The 18,981-nt window shown below is 45.9% G+C and overlaps 3 protein-coding genes across 17 annotated transcripts in view; 2 read left to right on the forward strand and 1 right to left on the reverse strand.

Annotated features, from left to right (window-relative positions):
- Nucleotides 1-915: 915 nt before the first annotated feature.
- On the forward strand, nucleotides 916-3,618 carry slc10a4 (solute carrier family 10 member 4). The gene is made up of 3 exons (XM_034531158.1): nucleotides 916-1,602; nucleotides 1,799-2,009; nucleotides 2,989-3,618. Exons 1-3 carry the CDS (start codon nucleotides 1,091-1,093, stop codon nucleotides 3,499-3,501), a joined length of 1,236 nt encoding a protein of 411 aa, XP_034387049.1. The 5' UTR covers nucleotides 916-1,090; the 3' UTR covers nucleotides 3,502-3,618.
- Nucleotides 3,619-5,134: 1,516 nt separating this feature from the next.
- On the forward strand, nucleotides 5,135-7,121 carry zar1 (zygote arrest 1). Its single transcript, XM_034530536.1, has 4 exons — nucleotides 5,135-5,905; nucleotides 6,570-6,662; nucleotides 6,743-6,817; nucleotides 6,892-7,121. The coding sequence occupies exons 1-4, from the start codon at nucleotides 5,135-5,137 to the stop codon at nucleotides 7,033-7,035; spliced, it is 1,083 nt and encodes a 360-aa protein (XP_034386427.1). The 3' UTR covers nucleotides 7,036-7,121.
- A 1,140-nt stretch (nucleotides 7,122-8,261) lies between these two features.
- Nucleotides 8,262-18,981, reverse strand: part of fryl (furry homolog, like) — a 67,246-nt gene continuing 56,526 nt past the window's right edge. For 10 of the 15 annotated variants that reach the window (XM_034530531.1, XM_034530532.1, XM_034530533.1 and 7 more), the window contains 9 exons: nucleotides 17,587-18,005; nucleotides 15,907-16,114; nucleotides 15,658-15,807; nucleotides 15,380-15,478; nucleotides 14,721-14,789; nucleotides 11,971-11,988; nucleotides 10,631-10,741; nucleotides 9,890-10,083; nucleotides 8,262-9,335 (listed from right to left, as the gene is read on the reverse strand). In XM_034530531.1, coding sequence (XP_034386422.1) covers nucleotides 9,092-9,335; nucleotides 9,890-10,083; nucleotides 10,631-10,741; nucleotides 11,971-11,988; nucleotides 14,721-14,789; nucleotides 15,380-15,478; nucleotides 15,658-15,807; nucleotides 15,907-16,114; nucleotides 17,587-18,005 — 1,512 coding nt within the window. In that variant the 3' untranslated portion in view covers nucleotides 8,262-9,091. The remainder of the gene's footprint in view (nucleotides 9,336-9,889; nucleotides 10,084-10,630; nucleotides 10,742-11,970; nucleotides 11,989-14,720; nucleotides 14,790-15,379; nucleotides 15,479-15,657; nucleotides 15,808-15,906; nucleotides 16,115-17,586; nucleotides 18,006-18,981) is intronic. The other 5 variants (XM_034530525.1, XM_034530521.1, XM_034530534.1 and 2 more) reach the window with 3 other exon arrangements.

The following is an 18,981-nucleotide window of genomic DNA, read 5'->3' on the forward strand; positions in this document are numbered from 1 at the left end:
CAGAAGAATCCAGATTTAATGTGCATAATCCAGATTGTTTGTGCACCACGCATGTCGGTCTGTTTCCTGTCGTGTTTCGTGAGGAAGTTTCACAATAAAGTGATTTATTTATATTCACGTTCAGAATGATATAACGATGAATTATGAGATATGAATCAGGGCTCATTAATGTCTCAAACTGTTGATTAATATACTTTTAAGGTCTTTATTATTACGCACAACAGTTAGAGCAGTCGTAATGAAAATCTGATACATTATTATAAATTAAATTAATAAAAAATATAAATGATAATTTATGTAAAACAGGATTGAACAGAACTAAACAGGAATAAAGTCAATGTTTAAACATCTGAAATATATATCGATGAATAATATATATATAAACATTTTATATAAATATATATTCCAAAACATAAAATAAATATATGTATATATAATACTAGTTGCATGTGTAAATATAAAAATATATAGGAATGAAAGGAATGAAATGTAAAATATAAATTAAATATTTATGTATATATGATACTAATTGCATATAAATTAACATGCAAATATATATATATATATATATATATATATATATATATATATATATATATATATATATATATAAGCAGACAGTCCTTTGGCCCTTATAGCCACTGATGTATTTCTGTCCCCCCCTACCCAACCCCCCCATTGGCTGGTGCTGGGGGGGACTCACCGTGTGTCTCCGGGGAGGGGGAGGAGGCAGATGGAAGCCTGAGTCACCGATGGGTGCTGGTCCCGTCCCGCCCCGCCCGGTGACGTCAGTCACTCAGACACACCCCAGGATTCGTGCGTAAAAAGCGCAACAAAAAGAAACGTTGACTCTCTGCTGCGCTATTAAAGATCCTATATTATTGATTCTCTCTCTCTCTCTCTCTCTCGCTCTCCCCCCCCCCCTCCAGCTGTGTGTGTCTAACTGGGAGCCAATCCGTGGCACCAGTCTGACTGTTGGTGCCATGTGGCACCATCACGTCCTCCGACCACTGAGCGCCGTTTCTTAGCCGTGCCCGTGCGCCACTAGGGAGTCACTTTACGCACGAGCCTCTGCCTCTCTTGTTGCGCCATGGAGAACTCCAGCCTGTCGGGCGGCGGCGCACAGACCGCCGGCTTCGTGGACTTTATGTCGGGCTCTTTGAAGCAAGCTGTGGATTACCCAAAGGACGCCGCGGTGGCCGGATTGGTGGCCATGTTCCGCGGAGGCAGCGCATTCGGGACCGGAGCCGAGTTGATGGCCGCGCCGCCGACGGAACCCTCTCACCTGGTGCCCGCCTTCTGGGATTCCCCGCTCAGCCACGGGATCAACGTGTTCGTGGGACTCGTGCTGTGCTTCACCATGCTGGGGCTGGGCTGCACGGTGGAGATTAGCCAGCTCGGGGAGCACATCCGCAGACCCGTCGGGGTGCTGCTGGCGCTGGTGTGCCAGTTCGTCATCATGCCCTTGGTGGCCTTTCTGCTGGCTTTGGCCTTCTCCCTGGACGACGTGGCGGCGATGGCGGTCCTCCTGTGTGGCTGCTGCCCGGGAGGAAACCTATCAAATATCATGTGTCTGCTGGTGAACGGGGAGATGAATCTAAGGTAGATATGGAGCTCATCTGGTACAAGGTTGATCTACTCCGCTAATTACGCACCGGAGTAACGGTGACTTTGGATCAACTTTACGCACGACTGGCACGCGGCTCCTAACGCAATGAGGGTTTCCTATCAACCTGCAACATGATCCAACACGGTGACCAAGCAGCACATTCATGGTCTTTGCTCTCCTTCTCCTCAGCATCGTCATGACCATCTCTTCCACTCTGCTGGCGCTCGTGCTGATGCCGCTGTGCCTGTGGATCTACAGCCGGGCCTGGATCAACACGCCGGTGGTGAACCTCATGCCGTTCGGGGCCATCATCCTGACCCTGTGCAGCACCCTCATCCCCATCGGGTTAGGGGTGATGTTGAGGTACCGCTGCACGCGCGTGGCCGACATTGTTTTAAAGGTAATTGAAGTGTCTCAAAGTTACTTTTACATACTAATCAATGAGCTAAATGAGTTTAATTAATTAAATTGAGGTTCATTTAGACCGTGTGTGTACTTTGGGTTAAGGAGGCACTTTTTGCCCAAAAGCGCACTGCGTAATTTCCCTGTCATAAGTAGAGGGGAGTGCAGGAACAGTGACGTCAGAGGCACTGTGTCCGGAAGAGCTCCTCCCCACACAGGGCCATCAACCATGGTTACGACACACAGTGACGTCAGTGAGGCCTAATATTTATTTTTCCCAATAAACAGTGTTTATTATATCCACATATTATAATCACGTTCCCTACGATGACATTCACACAATAATATAGTAGCAGTGTGTCATAAAAAGAGAAAAGATATAATATTTTAGTATATGTCATGGGCCCAATCCCTTGGCTCAGTGGAGAGCAGGTCGTCCTCCAATCAGAAGATCGGTGGATCGATTTCCGTTCTTTGGGCGAGACGCTTAACCCCAATTGGCTCCCGCAAGCTGTGCCTGCAGGTGTGAATGTGAGTTAGCGTTGACAAGTCATAAAAAGTATATTATATAGATAGCATGTCATAAAGATGTCATCGCATGTCAAAAAAGAAAAACATCAAAATTAGATTTGCTGAGATTTCTTTTTTTTTCATGGCACAAAGTATCGATACTGATCAAAAACTATTGTGTTTAACATCGAACTAGAAGTGAAAAGAGGCGGCGCAGTGTTGACACACAATGAATGTGGCATGAATATGATGGGTATAAATAAGCAGTATGAATACAGTACAGATACAGTCAGGGACAAGTGGAAAGCGATTCCAGTCAGGTGACCGACGAGGTCAAAGTATATTACGTCATAAAAAGTCAGTCATAGTATTTTGAAAAAAAGTAAACAATGTCGTAGTTTGTATTTTTCCCCAAAAAAACCCTAACATCTCGATACTGTGAACATTCTTTGTGACCCTGTCTCCAGGTGTCCTTGTGGTCCCTGCTGGTCACCCTGGTGCTGCTGTTCATCCTGACCGGAGCGATGCTGGGCCCGGAGCTGCTGTCCACCATCCCGCCCTCCGTCTACGTGGTGGCCGTGCTGATGCCGCTGTGCGGCTACGCCGCCGGCTACGGCCTCGCCGTGCTCTTCGACCTGCCGCCCAGCAGCCGCCGCTCGGTCTCCCTGGAGACGGGCTGCCAGAACGTGCAGCTGTGCACCGCCATCCTGAAGCTGGCCTTCCCGCCCCAGCTGATGGGGGGCATGTACATGTTCCCCCTGCTGTACGCCCTGTTCCAGGCGGCCGAGGCCGGCCTCTTCATCCTGGCCTACAGGCTGTACGGGAAGCCGGACCACCTGGGGGGCGGCGAGGACTCGGGCATCACGTACCAGAGGTTCCAGGACGACGAGGAACTGGACTCGTCCTACGGCGCCGTGACGGTGAGCGACCCCAACAGCATCACGCTGGACCCCTGCCCCCCCGACCCCACTCCCGTCTGACGTCCCCCACAAAGAATCACTCAAAACCTGGAGATTTTAAATGTGTTTATTAAGTTATTAAGCATGACAAAATGCATTAAAATGTCTAGATGTGTTCCTTCATTTGTTTTGTTATTTGTTATTAGTGTTTGTTTATATCACTTATTTTTTATTATGATTTATTACTGTTTATACCACTTGTTTTTTTAATTATTATTTTTTATTACTGTTTATTATTTATATCACTTGTTTTTTTATTATTTATTTTATTACTGTTTATTGTTTATATCACTTGTTTTTCAATTATTATTTTTTATTACTGTTTATTATTTATATCACTTGTTTTTTTATATTATTTTTTATTACTGTTTATTGTTTATATCACTTGTTTTTCAATTATTATTTTTTATTAGTGTTTATTGTTTATATCACTTGTTTTTTAATTATTATTTGTTTACTATGTCTTTAATGTGCACTTTACCCCTTTGCTGCTGTCATCCTGTATATTTCCCCACTGAGAACTAATAAAGGATTATTTTATCTTACCTTAAGAAATATTATATATATATATATATATAATATATATATATATATATATATATATAATATATATATATACACACACACATATATATGTTGACTAATCGTTGATTTGATCAACAGATCTGTAATCATGAATTTGTGAACAAAGAATCACACCAAATCTTTTGTTTTCCAGAGACGTGTTCATTCATTTGTTGGAAATAAGTATTTTGTTGTGAAAAAAAAGCCTACAAAATAACTTTCATAGAGGAAAGAAATCTGTGTAATCACTCAAAATCAATCTAGAGTTTATAAGTAAGTTCATTGATTTGTTGGAAGTTATTTAGCATGAAAAGAAAAAAAAAGCATGAAAACTTGTTAAATCACCCGAATCATTAAATCACAACTTTAGATTCTTGAGACACAAAATGTACATTATGTGTATATTATAAACAATGTCCACTCAATAAAAATGACAGAAAAGTAAAAAACGTGCATTCCTTCGTGACGTTTTTCTTCTTCTTCTTATTTTTTTAGAACTTTTCTTTACTACATTAATGATATTTTCTTCTATGATCTCTCTGACAAAACAATGACATCATCCACACGTTCCATTAATATTCTTCACGATAACAAAGAGGGAACCGTTAAGATGAGTGTGACCTTATTCTAGTTCCTCTTTCCTATCTCCTCTCTCCTATCTCCTATCTCCTCTCTCCTATCTCCTCTCTCCTCCAGAGGGTTTACATGTAAACATATTTCTTCCCCACTTCCATTCGTTCTGCCAAAGCTTTTTAAACGTGTCCCATAATCATTTATATCTACATTAAAGTTATTACTTTGCTGCTTCCTCCTTCTTCTTCTTGACGACCCGTGAACAGTGATTATAGTATTTAAATCCTTTATTATTATTATAATTATGATCAATAAGTACATTCCAGGATGAGCCGATAGCATCAAAAAAACACTTGAACTTATGAGGTTTTCTTTAGTTCATGACTGATTACACACACACACACACACACACACACACACACACATACACCTGAGCCTAATTGGGCCTAATGGAAGGGCCCGCGTTGCCCGATCTACTTAAACGGCAACGCCTGCAACTCGCGTCGGTTGAGCAAACATGGCGACGTACGGCGACGAGCCAGTCGACAGTTATTTCTACTCCTCTTACGGGCCCTACGCGGGCCGGTACCCGCGGCCCAAGGACGCCGGGTGGAAGTACCGGAGCTACCTGTCCCACTGCGGGGACGCCGCGGACGCCTTCAACAACCACCAGCGCGCGCAGCTCAAGTCCATCTTGTCTCAGATCAACCCCAAACTCACCCCGAGGCTCCGGAAGGCCAACACCAAGGACGTGGCGGTGCAGGTGAACCCGCGCAGGGACGCCTCGGTGCAGTGCTCCATCGGCCCGCGGACCCTGCTGGCCTGGAAGCGGGACTCCGGGCGCAGGAGGCGGCAGGAGCCCGCCGCGACGCACGGGGGAGGCGGCGGCGGAGGCGGCGGCGGAGGCGGCAGCCCCAAGGCGCCGGCCGCGATGCGGTACCCGCGCACCCTCGCGGTGTATTCACCCATCGCCTACAGAAGCGTCACCTCCTTCCTGGTCGACGAAAACAACAACGACGACGACAACAACAACAACAACATCAACAACAACCCCAAAATTAAAGAGGCCTCGTGCGGTGACGCGCAGGCCGGAGAGCCGCCCGGTGACCCGCCGGATTCCGCGGGGAGACGCGCCGGGAAGAAGCACGTCGGCGACCGGGCGGGTGAGGACGGAAAGACCCCGAAGCTCCAGGAGCAGCGCGAGGACACCGGATGTGAGCACGAGGACACCGAAGAGCTGCTGCTCGCTGCGGAGGGGTCAAAGGGCAAGGCGCGCGTGCGGTTCCAGGTGAGTTTCATCACGTGATTAAGGAGAAGAAAAAATGACATAAAATGTACAAACTGTGCAGAAATCTACTTAATATAATCTAGAGAAACGAGGACTAATACAAAATTAAAACTATATATATCTATCTATCTATCTATCTATCTATCTATCTATCTATCTATCTATCTATCTATCTATCTATATATATATATATATATATATATATATCTATACTTTAAATTCATTTAGAAATGGTACAATATACTCCATATAACCAGTATTACAAGTTTTTTAATATAAACTGTGCCCCTTTATTGCTGATTTAGACTGTTTATAAAAACATTTAATAAATTACTTTTTTGTTTTCACCAAAAAGGCATTGATGGCCTCTTTTCTGCATTTTCACTTTCATAGATATATCATTTAGTAATCTAACCAGATTAATTTTGTTATACTGTTAAACAGTACTTCCCATTTCAAAGCAAGTGTCTACTTTAACAAATAAAATGGTAAAACTCAAACAGTATTCAGAGGTAACTCTCCTCAGTAGTTCAGGGCCCCTGAAGCTGAATAATGACGTAAGTCATTTCAGTTGACACTTTTCGGATTTCATTTATTTTTTTAACTATGCAAAACGTCCTAAATCATGATTTTTGGATATGACTGTCTCTCCTCGTGCCCTCAGTTCCTAGAGCAGAAGTACGGATATTATCACTGCAGAGAATGCAACCTGCGATGGGAGAGTGCCTACGTGTGGTGCGTTCAGGGCACCAACAAGGTGAGCCGCACTCACTAACACGTGCACAGAAGCAGAGGGGGGCGTGTCCTCTGCCGCCATAACTATACGATGTGTTTCAGGTTTACTTCAAACAGTTTTGTAGAAAATGCCAAAAGGACTTCAACCCGTACCGCGTGGAGGACATCACGTGTCACGTAAGATCCGCTCTCCTGTGACCCCCCAGACCCCCAAAGTGGTCCACCACTAAACTGTCTCTCTTTGTTCCCAGACCTGCAACAAAGCGCGCTGCTCGTGCGCCATGACGCAGCGGCACGTGGACCCCAAGCGGCCGCACCGACAGGACCTGTGCGGCCGCTGCAGAGGCAAGCGGCTCTCCTGCGAGAGCACGTTCAGCTTCAAGTACATCATCTAGCGCGCATGCGCGCGTCTCCAAGACCAACTCACTGTTTGCGACAAACAAACAAAAACAAATATTTGATGTTTCAAAACTTTATTTCATGCCTGTTTTGTGTTGATGAGATTAAGCACCACACCATTTTTGCAGTGTAATAAATATCTACTTTGCACTCGGCACTGAAGCTTTCTTTAAAGAACAGAAATACATAATCAATGCTTTAAGTGAAACTCCACATGGGTATGAGGATGAATTTATTTTAAAGCTCTTGAAAGTGAGATCCGCCTCTGACCTTGTGGTGGTTTAGGAACGTGCTTTTAAACTGGTTACCAGTAGACTTTTAGCTCATGTTATGGTGGTTTGAATACACTTTAAAGGCATGCAGGGGTCCAATAGTCCAAAGTACGTTCTCAAAACCATCATTTGGAACCAGAAACTTCACTTGTGCTGCATACAAACTGGAAGGGGTCAGAGGTCATCTTGGCGGCATGAAAACATTAACCCTTGAGTAACACGACTAGTGTGCACCTCCATAAACTCACCTGGAAGAACTTAAATGTGATGCAGCTGGTTTCACTCAGAAGAAAAACACTTATTGAAGCTTTAACTATTAGTTTTTTATTCATCCAGAGAGAAGGCTGGTATGTGAGTGAAGGAAAAAAAAAAAAAGTTTAATGCACCTCTACATTAAAACAGCTTCCAGGTAAATAATATATTCATTAAATAATTAAGAACAGCATTCAAAAAAAATGTACCAGACAAGCGAGGAGGAGGAGGGGGGAACCAAAGCTGAGGAATGAGTACAGTGACGTGCCGATCGGAGCGAAGCGCAGCTTCAACGACGACGTTTCCCCTCCGGAGGAACAAAATAATAAGAATGTAACGGGGGTGGGGGGCGCTGCTTAGCAACGGGATTTAAAAACAAACAAACAGGGGGTTTATGAGCATCAGTGGAGAAGGGAATGCATATGTGACTTGGGGGGGGGGGGGGGGGGTCCAAATTGAACCTCCATCAAAAAAACAAGCCGAGGCCTTTTGGGAACATTTTGGATGACGAAGGCGTTAAAGACTTTTGGCTTTTCTCTCTCTCGTCAGCTTTATACAGACATCCCACCCGGATGAAACAGTGCATCACACAAAAGTACAAGGGGGGGGAGAAAATACTGTTTTACACTATACATTTTTCTAAAATATATACAGAGTAAAATAAGTTATGTTCCATAAGGACTTGTCGCCAGTCTATATGCGTGTGTGTGTGCACCAGAACATCCAGTACAGAACCACAGTCTCTAAAGGCAGCTACTTATTTGGTTAAAGAGTGAGTTGTTTGTTTTGCGTGGCGACCTGTTGACGCTCCTCAAAGCAGATCAATAAACAGATATATATATATATTTCTCTTTTTACACTCCCTGAAAGGCAAAACGTCTCCCACAGGGCTACCGTGTTAAATATCCTAACATTTTACAACTTAGGATTGTTAGCTCTAATAAAAAATACATTTCTCAAAAAAATATTCTTGCAGTGTTTTTTTTGTTTTTTTCTTCTTTTCCCTCTTTCAAGCTTTCTTTTGAAAAAAACAAAAACAAAAAAACTTTTGAAACAAGATATTTTCTCCTGCGTTTTTTTTTTGCAGACGAATCTTGACGGCATGCTTCTGTTGCATCATCCGGACCACCCAATTCGCCCCCCCCCCCCCCACCCCTCGAGGAGGCCTCCAATCGGTGTGATCAGGTTCGATCCAGCAAAAATAAAATAAAAATACAAGTTATCGCCCCACTGCGTCCTCTCTATTTATTTCCATGGGGAAGAAACCACAACGCGACTTATTGCAACTGAATTCTTTGCACGTTTGGGTCGATCCGGGGAAAAGATGTCAGCTTTAAAGCATTCATACGTAATAATAATATATATTAAGAGTCACAGTTATTCCCACTCATCCGTTAGCCCTTTATAGGTGGAGCCCCTCGCCGTCTACCCTCTCTCTCTACAGCTGAGGTGAGGTCTGTGTAGAGCATGGGGAGGGGGGGGGGGGGGGTTGTAATACTAGTCCAGTCTAGTCCAGAACCACTAGCTCTCACAGTCCAGTGCTGACCATGGTGGTGGCGAGGGGCTGGCAGGCCTGCGCCCGGCTCAGGGCCTCTCGGATCTGCAGGTTGAGCTCCGTGAGGCGGGCGCTGGCCTGAGTCGGGTCCCTGCTGGGCCCGACCACCGCCAGGCAGCCGGTCTGGCCCAGCGTCTGGTGGCGGAAGTAGATGTGCAGGAGGGTCTGGACCGCGTCGTCCGCCCCGTTGCCGAAGATGTCGTCGGGCCACAGAGACCTGCGGGCGGAGGAAGTTAACGGTCACGTGACACAAAAGGTTCTCTGGGAAAAACTGTGTTTACGTGTTCGGGGATTTTTTTTACAAAAGACGGCCGTTTGGTTTTTAGCTGCTTGAGAAACAGGAAGTGGTAAACATCTTTATTCAGGATATTAAACCTTGGCTTCTTTATAAGATTTAATACTTGATTAATAACAGATTACAGAATAACTTCTGGACACATTGTCATGAAACTTGCAGCAGGGCCAAGAAGTACTTGTTTTGAACTCACTATTAAATAATAATAAAAGAAAAATAAGTCAATTAAAAATTAAAATAAATAATAAAATTAAAATAAATAAATAAAATAAATAAAATAAATAAAATAAATAAAATAAATAAAATAAATAAAATAAATAAAATAAATAAAATAAATTAAAATAAAATAAATAAAATAAATAAAATAAATAAAATAAATAAAATAAATAAAATAAATAAAATAAATAAAATAAATCTTCCTTTTTTCCCCTCCTTTCGTATTAATCAAGTTTTGGAGTGAGAAGACTTCATCTCACCTGAAGACTTTGACCTGTGTGAGTGCAGAGCCGAAGTCTCTGGCTCTCAAGGTTTCGAGGAGGGACTGGATGGCCGTCTCGGTGTTGGTCGGGGGAGAGTCCGACATGCACACGTCCTCCTGGCCATCGTTCCCCGTCTCGGCCTCCTTCAGACAACCCTCCAGGAGGGTGAGCTCGTCAGACATGTTGGTCACCTTAGAAACGGAAGACATTGATCTCATCAACGTGCAGAATGAACCCCCACTAATTATTAACTGGAAGCGCTGGCCCCATCGCTCCACGTTAGAAGTTATCTGATTTCATTAAGTACAGATTGAATTAAACTGAGAGGATCGACTGCAGCGCACGTCCAGCAACGACCGCCTTAAAGGGACAGTGACGTTCTTTGAGCTTCTTCTACACAGCTTCAGCTCCCGTCGGAAAGGTGAAGAGGAGAAGATATTATAAATATAGACTTCAACTGAGAGCTTCTTTTCGGAGGCTAGAACACGTCCACAGCAGAACTTCACTTTGCTTCATCTGCTGCAGTGAAACTGGAGAAGAAGAAGCTCAGAGAAACACACTTCAGAACATCGGTACTGGCCCTTTAAATATTGTGCAGAACCAGCACTAGAACTTACTGCTGATTCATGTAAAGCGTCATTTTAATGTAAATAAAATGCTAGGTGACAAACTGTGGAGGACGATTTCGTAACCATAACAATTAGCCTGATCTCGCTCCAGTGCGGGTTCTGGTCTCACCTGGGCCTCCCTCTTGATGGCGTCCACCCTGCTGATGAGCTTGCAGTAGGACTGGAAGAGCAGCAGCAGCTGGAAGTGCAGCTTGTAGAGCCGGCGACACAACTCGAGCTCCTGGAGACGGAAACACAGCAGAGTCACAGACGGCCCAGAGATCGGAGATCTCTGAGGGGGGGTGGGGGGGTGGGGGGTGAAAGGGTTAACCTGTAAGGTAGGGGGACGAGCGACAGGTGAGTCTAGGATTAGTCACAAGGTCTCGATCAGAAAACTATCCAAGGCAGCGATACGGCCGACTGGACCCTGATCCAGGAGAACATGGAGGGATCTGAACAGGTGAGGGGGTCTAAACAGGTGAGGGGGTCTGAACAGGTGAGGGGGTCTGAACAGGTGAGGGGATCTGAACAGGTGAGGGGGTCTAAACAGGTGAGGGGGTCTGAACAGGTGAGGGGGTCTGAACAGGTGAGGGGGTCTAAACAGGTGAGGGGGTCTGAACAGGTGAGGGGGTCTAAACAGGTGAGGGGGTCTGAACAGGTGAGGGGGTCTGAACAGGTGAGGGGGTCTAAACAGGTGAGGGGGTCTAAAACAGGTGAGGGGATCTGAACAGGTAAGAGGATATAAACAGGTGAGGGGTCTGAACAGGTGAGGGGGTCTGAACAGGTAAGAGGATATAAACAGGTGAGGGGTCTGAACAGGTGAGGGGGTCTGAACAGGTGAGGGGGTCTGAACAGGTGAGGGTATCTGAACAGGTGAGGGTATCTGAACAGGTGAGGGGGTCTGAACAGGTGAGGGTATCTGAACAGGTGAGGGGGTCTGAACAGGTGAGGGTATCTTCATTCATTCATGAAGACAATGACTACGTTTACATGCACAACATATTCCTGACGAGATTTAAATGAATGTTCCACTAATGGATCTGGGTCTCAGGACTACACTGAGGTCTGTAGAGGATCAGGACTACACCGAGACTGGTCCAGGACCAGGTCATTTTCCTTCTACGAAAGTCACATGACCCGCTTCACGTAGGAGAATATCAGCGTTCATGTAAACGTAGTCACCACGATGGACGACGCGGAACATCTGAAACCACCAGGGACTCTAAACGCATCCTGATCGATTATTGATTATCAAGCAACAGAAGGGAAAAAAGCACAAGAGACCGGGAGGAGGGGGGGAGGAGATGTGAGAGACGAGCTAGGTCACATGACCGATGGAGGCGGAGACAGAGGTAAGGGGGGGGGGGTGAAAGTATGGACAGAGACAGATGAAGTAGTCAGTGTTTTGTCCGGATGTCATGATTATTATTATTATTATTATTAAGAGTCTATAATATGAGAACCACTTACTGCTAGATTTTCCATTTGCTAAGCAAGAAGGAGAGCAGGTCACACACACAAATACACACACACAAACACACACACACAAACAACAACGACAACAAACAAAACAGAAGGAGAGAAAGATCAAGAATTAGTGCGCTTTAACATGGCAGCTGAGACACAGAGGAGCGGGTTTATCATCTTCACCTCGTATAGGTGAGAACTTCAGCTGTGACGGGAACGACCTTTATTTTGAAGGGCTGAACAACAGCAAGCGTGGGGGGGGGGGGCGGCTAAAGGAAGGAACATCGTTTTAACCTCAAGGCCCGAACACACCGACTAATTTGTGCATCTGTTTATTTTTGCCCTGAATACTTTCCACAGAACGTGAAAATTATACGGTAAAAAGATTGAGACCATAAACTAATGTTTACAATGTTTACTGAGGGAATAAATCAAGAGAGAAGTAGAGTCATTTATATAGACTTCTATACAACCAGAGGAGTCGCCCCCTGGTGGTTAGTAGAGAGAATGCAGCTTTAACACATGAAGCATAGACTTCTATACAACCAGAGGAGTCGCCCCCTGGTGGTCAGGAGAGAGAATGCAGCTTTAACACATGATAAAGCATAGACTTCTATACAACCAGAGGAGTCACCCCCTGGTGGTTAGTAGAGAGAATGCAGCTTTAACACATGAAGCATAGACTTCTATACAACCAGGAGTCGCCCCCTGGTGGTTAGTAGAGAGAATGCAGCTTTAACACATGAAGCATAGACTTCTATACAACCAGAGGAGTCGCCCCCTGGTGGTCAGTAGAGAGAATGCAGCTTTAACACATGAAGCATAGACTTCTATACAACCAGAGTCGCCGCTTTATTACTCCTGTCAAACTTGACAAAAGGCAGCCTGACAAGTTCTTGCCTTTCACAATAAACCAGACAAACTCTTTGACAAGCGAGCATTTTGCATTATTGCGTCGTTAATTTGTCTCTCCTCCGCGTGTTAAAGGCCTCAGGACAACGAAGAGGAAAGCTGAGAGCAGGAAGTACACAGATTTGTGTCAGAAGCTCAAGCTTTAAGTAAAAAATGTCAACAACTGAAGGAAGTGGAGCGAGAACATGTAAAGTCAAAATGTTTACTATTAGAGGTAAAAACCTGCAGGTCGGTCATGAAAATTATGCACTTTTTTTTTTAACGTTTTAGTAGTAAACAAAGAAAATTGCAGCATCGGAGCAGCTAACGGGCTAACTAGCCTACAGAGTGGAGCTAACTGGCCTACAGAGTGGAGCTAACTGGCTAACTGGCCTATAGAGTGGAGCTAACTAGCCTAGAGAGTGGAGCTAACTGACCTATAGAGTGGAGCTAACTGACCTATAGAGTGGAGCTAACTGGCCTATAGAGTGGAGCTAACTGGCCTATAGAGTGGAGCTAACTGACCTATAGAGTGGAGCTAACTGACCTATAGAGTGGAGCTAACTGGCTAACTGGCCTATAGAGTGGAGCTAACTAGCCTAGAGAGTGGAGCTAACTGACCTATAGAGTGGAGCTAACTGACCTATAGAGTGGAGCTAACTGGCCTATAGAGTGGAGCTAACTGACCTATAGAGTGGAGCTAACTGGCCTACAGAGTGGAGCTAACTGACCTATAGAGTGGAGCTAACTGGCCTATAGAGTGGAGCTAACTGGCCTATAGAGTGGAGCTAACTGGCCTATAGAGTGGAGCTAACTGACCTATAGAGTGGAGCTAACTGGCCTACAGAGTGCAGCTAACTGACCTACAGAGTGGAGCTAACTAGCCTACAGAGTGGAGCTAACTGGCCTACAGAGTGGAGCTAACTGACCTATAGAGTGGAGCTAACTGACCTATAGAGTGGAGCTAACTAGCCTATAGAGTGGAGCTAACTGGCCTATAGAGTGGAGCTAACTGGCCTACAGAGTGGAGCTAACTGGCCTACAGAGTGGAGCTAACTGACCTATAGAGTGGAGCTAACTGGCCTACAGAGTGGAGCTAACTGGCCTACAGAGTGGAGCTAACTGGCCTATAGAGTGGAGCTAACTGGCCTACAGAGTGGAGCTAACTGGCCTATAGAGTGGAGCTAACTGGCATATAGAGTAGAGCTAACTGGCCTACAGAGTGGAGCTAACTGACCTATAGAGTGGAGCTAACTGGCCTATAGAGTGGAGCTAACTGACCTACAGAGTGGAGCTAACTAGCCTACAGAGTGGAGCTAACTGACCTACAGAGTGGAGCTAACTAGCCTACAGAGTGGAGCTAACTGACCTACAGAGTGGAGCTAACTAGCCTACAGAGTGGAGCTAACTGACCTACAGAGTGGAGCTAACTGACCTACAGAGTGGAGCTAACTGACCTACAGAGTGGAGCTAACTGGCCTACAGAGTGGAGCTAACTGACCTACAGAGTGGAGCTAACTAGCCTACAGAGTGGAGCTAACTGACCTACAGAGTGGAGCTAACTAGCCTACAGAGTGGAGCTAACTGGCCTACAGAGTGGAGCTAACTAGCCTACAGAGTGGAGCACTTATGCAAATAGGGTTTCCACTGAAAACATTTGATTGGCCGTATGGCAACAAGTTCTCCATTGACGGCGTTCGGATTAAATAACAATAATAAACAACTTCTTTTTTTTAAGCGACAATTTTGGTTCCCGGATCGGACCCCGAAAACGATTTACTCTTTATTCCTAAACGCCGCATTGAGCCGAACCCACAAACTCAATGCAACGTTGCCGTCCGTCAGGCGAGGACGTTCCTCACCTGTGCGTGAGTGTTGGGTTGTTGGCTGCCGTCTTTCTCCCCAAAGGTTTTCCTGCAGTTCTCCAGCCACTGCAGGGAGGGTGGGGGTGTAGGGGGGGTGGGATTTGGGGGTGGAAGAGACATGACGAGAGGCAGACATTAGGAAGGAGGCAGAGGAAGATCTTTTCTTTTTCCTCCCTCTGCATGCGTATATATATATATATATATATATATATATATATATATATATATATATATATATATATATATATATATATATATATATATATAAATAAATAACACACCAGGTCAGTCAGGAAGCAGATCTAATAAGAGTACTTAGCCAATTAAAGAAGGCCTGGTCCCTGCAGGGTCCGCTGCAGTCTCATTCAATTTGCGCCTCCTGCATCCCAGAACCCTCTGCAATGCAATCTCATCTCTTCTCCTCACTCCCCTCCCCCTCCCCATAAGTGATTTAAGAGCGCCAAGGGTTATTTTTATCCCTTCAGCATGATGTCACTGGTGATGCAGACACTAAGGACAGCGGGCCTCGTCTCGTACGGCATCAGCTGTTCGTCTGATAAAAAGGGCTTCACAAGTCCATCTGAGGCCATCGTGACACACACACACACACACACGCACACGCACACACACACACACACACGATTCGGCAAACTCACGAGTTCTGCCGCCTCCCTCTTGGCGTTGTAGGTGTCCAGGTGTTCCTGCAACTCCAGCACACTAAACTTCAGAGTCTCCAACAGTCCACAAGAGACCAGCTACAAACAAGCAAGACAGGACACCACACACATTAACCCCACGACACCACCCGGTACACACACACACACAAAGTACATGACAGAGAAATGGGACACACACACACTCTCCTGCAAAACGCATTCATGTTGTTATTTTTTAAACCTAAATGAATGCGGGCGAGCATGCAGAACGGCCTCACCGTCTCTGCGTCCAGCAGCACGGTGGGGCACCGCGAGCGAGAGGTCATGACCTCCAGGGAGCTGAGGAACTGGTTGCCCATTCGCTGGAGCCGATCCCCGAGGAAGCGGACGGAGGCGTGAGTAACGGAGCCAAACTTCCTCTGAATGCTCTGTAAAAAAAAAAAAAAAAAAAAGACAAAGATATATTAGCTCACAAGTAAACGGGATGAAGTGCAGAGGGGGGTAGGGGGGAGGGGGAGTGTGTTTACCTGAAAGAGTCTGGAGAACACGTGGAACGTGTAAACGGCAGAGGAGCCGTCCGTGTCCGACAGCATCTGGTTGACGTGGCAACGCCAGGCGTCCTCCTCGTCGTCGTAAGCGGCGGGCTGGAACGCCGCCAGGATGGCGGAGAGGAAGGGCGAAGGGGGCGGAGAGGCCTGGACCTCCGGAAAGCAGTCTGCATCGCCTTCATCCTGACTGAGACACAACGGGCCAATGAGCAACCTCAGTCCTGTTACCGAAGGACGCACGCACACACACGCACGCACACACACACACACACACACACACACACACGCACGCACACACACTGCTGCTGCTGGTAAACAAGCTCTCTGGCTCTCCTCTCTGCAGATTCTGCTGCAGTATTATTGAGAGCTCTGATGTACTGCAGCGCTCCAGCACAACAACAACACATGAGCTGTTAGCATTTTAGCATAACGCAAACGCTCTCTGCCACACACACACACACACACACACACACACACACACAGATACTCACAGGCCCGTGGGACCAAACAGCCTGAAGAAGCAGACAGAATATAAGTATCTGAAGCTGGCGCTGCCGAGCGCCGTGGAGGACACGGTCTCCGTCCTCATCCCGACTACCGCCTCTCTTCTCTCTCTCTCCCTCACACACACACTCTCCAACAGCTCTAGCGCACCGCACACCCATCCCACACAGGACTGCAGGGAGCTCGACACCAGCTCGGCATCGGCTCACACACACACACACACACACACTTTTGCAAGCAAAAAACCCCACAGAGGCGGCTGACAGCCATCCTCACAGCAGGTAAACTGCTGGCGAGTTGTTTTTGTGTCTCTCTCTCTCTCTCTCTCTCTCTCTCTCTCTCTCTCTCTCACACACACACACACACACACACACACACACACACTCCTCAAACATAGAAGGAAAGCAGAGACACTAAACTTGTTAGAGCTGTTTTCAGACAATCACTCAGAGTGCAGCACAGCACCCCCCCTGACACCTTGCCCATCAATCACATGTGGCTTAGCCAAGTGAAGGTCCTTGAGTCCAGCGATGTATGTTAGTAAGAGGCTCTGTGTGTGTGTGTGTGTGTGTGTGTGTGTGTGGTGTAATTTTTTTAAATTTACAGCTGACCTCCAGCCAGAATTGGCCCACCTTGAGGAGGGAATGATTAAATGTGGAACCCCCCCTTCCACCGGGAACACCCAGACTATTGTTTCACCGACGGATACGAGCTTTCGTCACGATGAAAATATTAAAAATCATAATAACGTAACTTAAGCTGTACCGAGAATCTGAAACCTTTCTTCATTTAAAAGTCTAGAAAGAACCAAGTTGTGTTCAAACCTGAGAAATCGGTCATTTTAAACGACCGACACGTTTAAGCTGCATGTTTAACACTTTTTGTTGTTGTTTGTATTTTAACTGGAGGAAAGATTTTAGACATCAGACGTCCGGATCGTAACTTGAACACTGAAGGATGAAGACTACAACTCCCATGATGCCACGCTGCTTCACCACGTCAACAAACGCCATCTTTCACCGTTTAAAAAAAGAAGTAAAACTCAGGAAGTAAAACTCCACAACAACAACAACAACAACAACAACGTGACAATAGAACCAGATCATTAAAGCAATCGATCAGTTCTTCAGTCCAGATCCAGAAGAGTCCACTCACCTGGACATGCTGGAGTAGTCGGCCTCCTCTTCCTCACAGCGCTCATCCAGCTCCTTCAGGGCCTGGGTCACGTCTTCCTCCCACCCGGAGCCACAGGTGCTGTCCGGGTCCGGGTCCGGGTCCGGCTTAGTCTCCGGTGACATGGGCAAGGGCAGCAATAGGGGCAGGACCGTGTGGGGGTCCTCCTCACAGAGGGACCCCGGCGGAGTGTCTATGGCCGGCGGGGGAGGGGGTGCCGGATCCAGGTCTTCCTGAGGGTCCCGGGTCTCCTGGGGTTCCCGAGCATCCTGAGGGTCCCGCGAGTCCGGGAGGTCACACAGCTCCGAGGGGTCAGAGGGCAGAGGGGGGGCGCTGCAGAACCCCGTGTCCTCGCTCACGCTGCTGCTCAGCTCGTCCGCCGCCGTCACGCTCGCGGCGTCCTGCGGAACAAGCCACAAGGGGGCGCTCAGGAGCAGTTTGGGCCGCAATGTGCATTAAATAGGTTTGTTCTGGTCGTACGGAGGACTAAAGCTGGCACCGTGGTAAATAAAATACGTAAATAAACAATTCCATAAATAAATAAAAATAATAAGAAAACAAATTGTGCAGGTCAATTTAAAAAATAAATAAATATGCACGGAAATAGAGAAAAAAATACTTTTTACTTATTTATTTACTTAAATTACTTTTTGCATTTGTTTATTTTCACATTTAATTATTTTTTCAATTTATTCTACATCTATTCCATTCTTATATATTTGTAATTATCTGTAATTATGTCCGTCCTTGCACTGACAAACCAATTCAATGAGTTTATCTTGAACACATTTATTTGATAGTCGAGGCGTTTATTTCTACCTTTATTCATTACATTCTTTATAAAATCTATAGAGACAATTATTTATCATAATGGCAGCTTCAGTCATTAGAGCTCAGATTAATGGCAGAGCCTCTTATGATAATATAAATTGAGAACACACGTCAGCTTCCATTGTACAAGTCGCCCTTTAAAGTCGACGCTTTCTTTTTTTTAAAACGAGATTCTCCTCCTCCGAGATTTTCCTCCTTCGCGTCGCTCTACAAGCGAACGCCCCTCGAGAGAAATTACAGGGAAAAAAAAAAGGATCCATAAAACAATATCAATAAATCACCGACACGGCATTTAAAAACTCGAGCAGACAAACGAGAGTGGGCTGTTAATTATGACGTCACCGAGTCAGCAAACAGCAGTAATAATGATAATAATAGTAATAATAACAGTAATAATCAATCAGGGGAGGACCACTTTGGATTGGACGAGCTCCGTGTTGATGTAAACACGGAGGAGGGGCCCGAGGTCCTAATGAAGAGCACTCGGGGAGGTGGCAGACGGGCAGATCGCCACGGAGACGGGCAGATCGCCACGGAGACGGACGC

This window comes from Cyclopterus lumpus, chromosome 4 (genome assembly GCF_009769545.1).
Source record: "Cyclopterus lumpus isolate fCycLum1 chromosome 4, fCycLum1.pri, whole genome shotgun sequence".
Classification (NCBI taxonomy): Eukaryota; Metazoa; Chordata; class Actinopteri; order Perciformes; family Cyclopteridae; genus Cyclopterus; species Cyclopterus lumpus.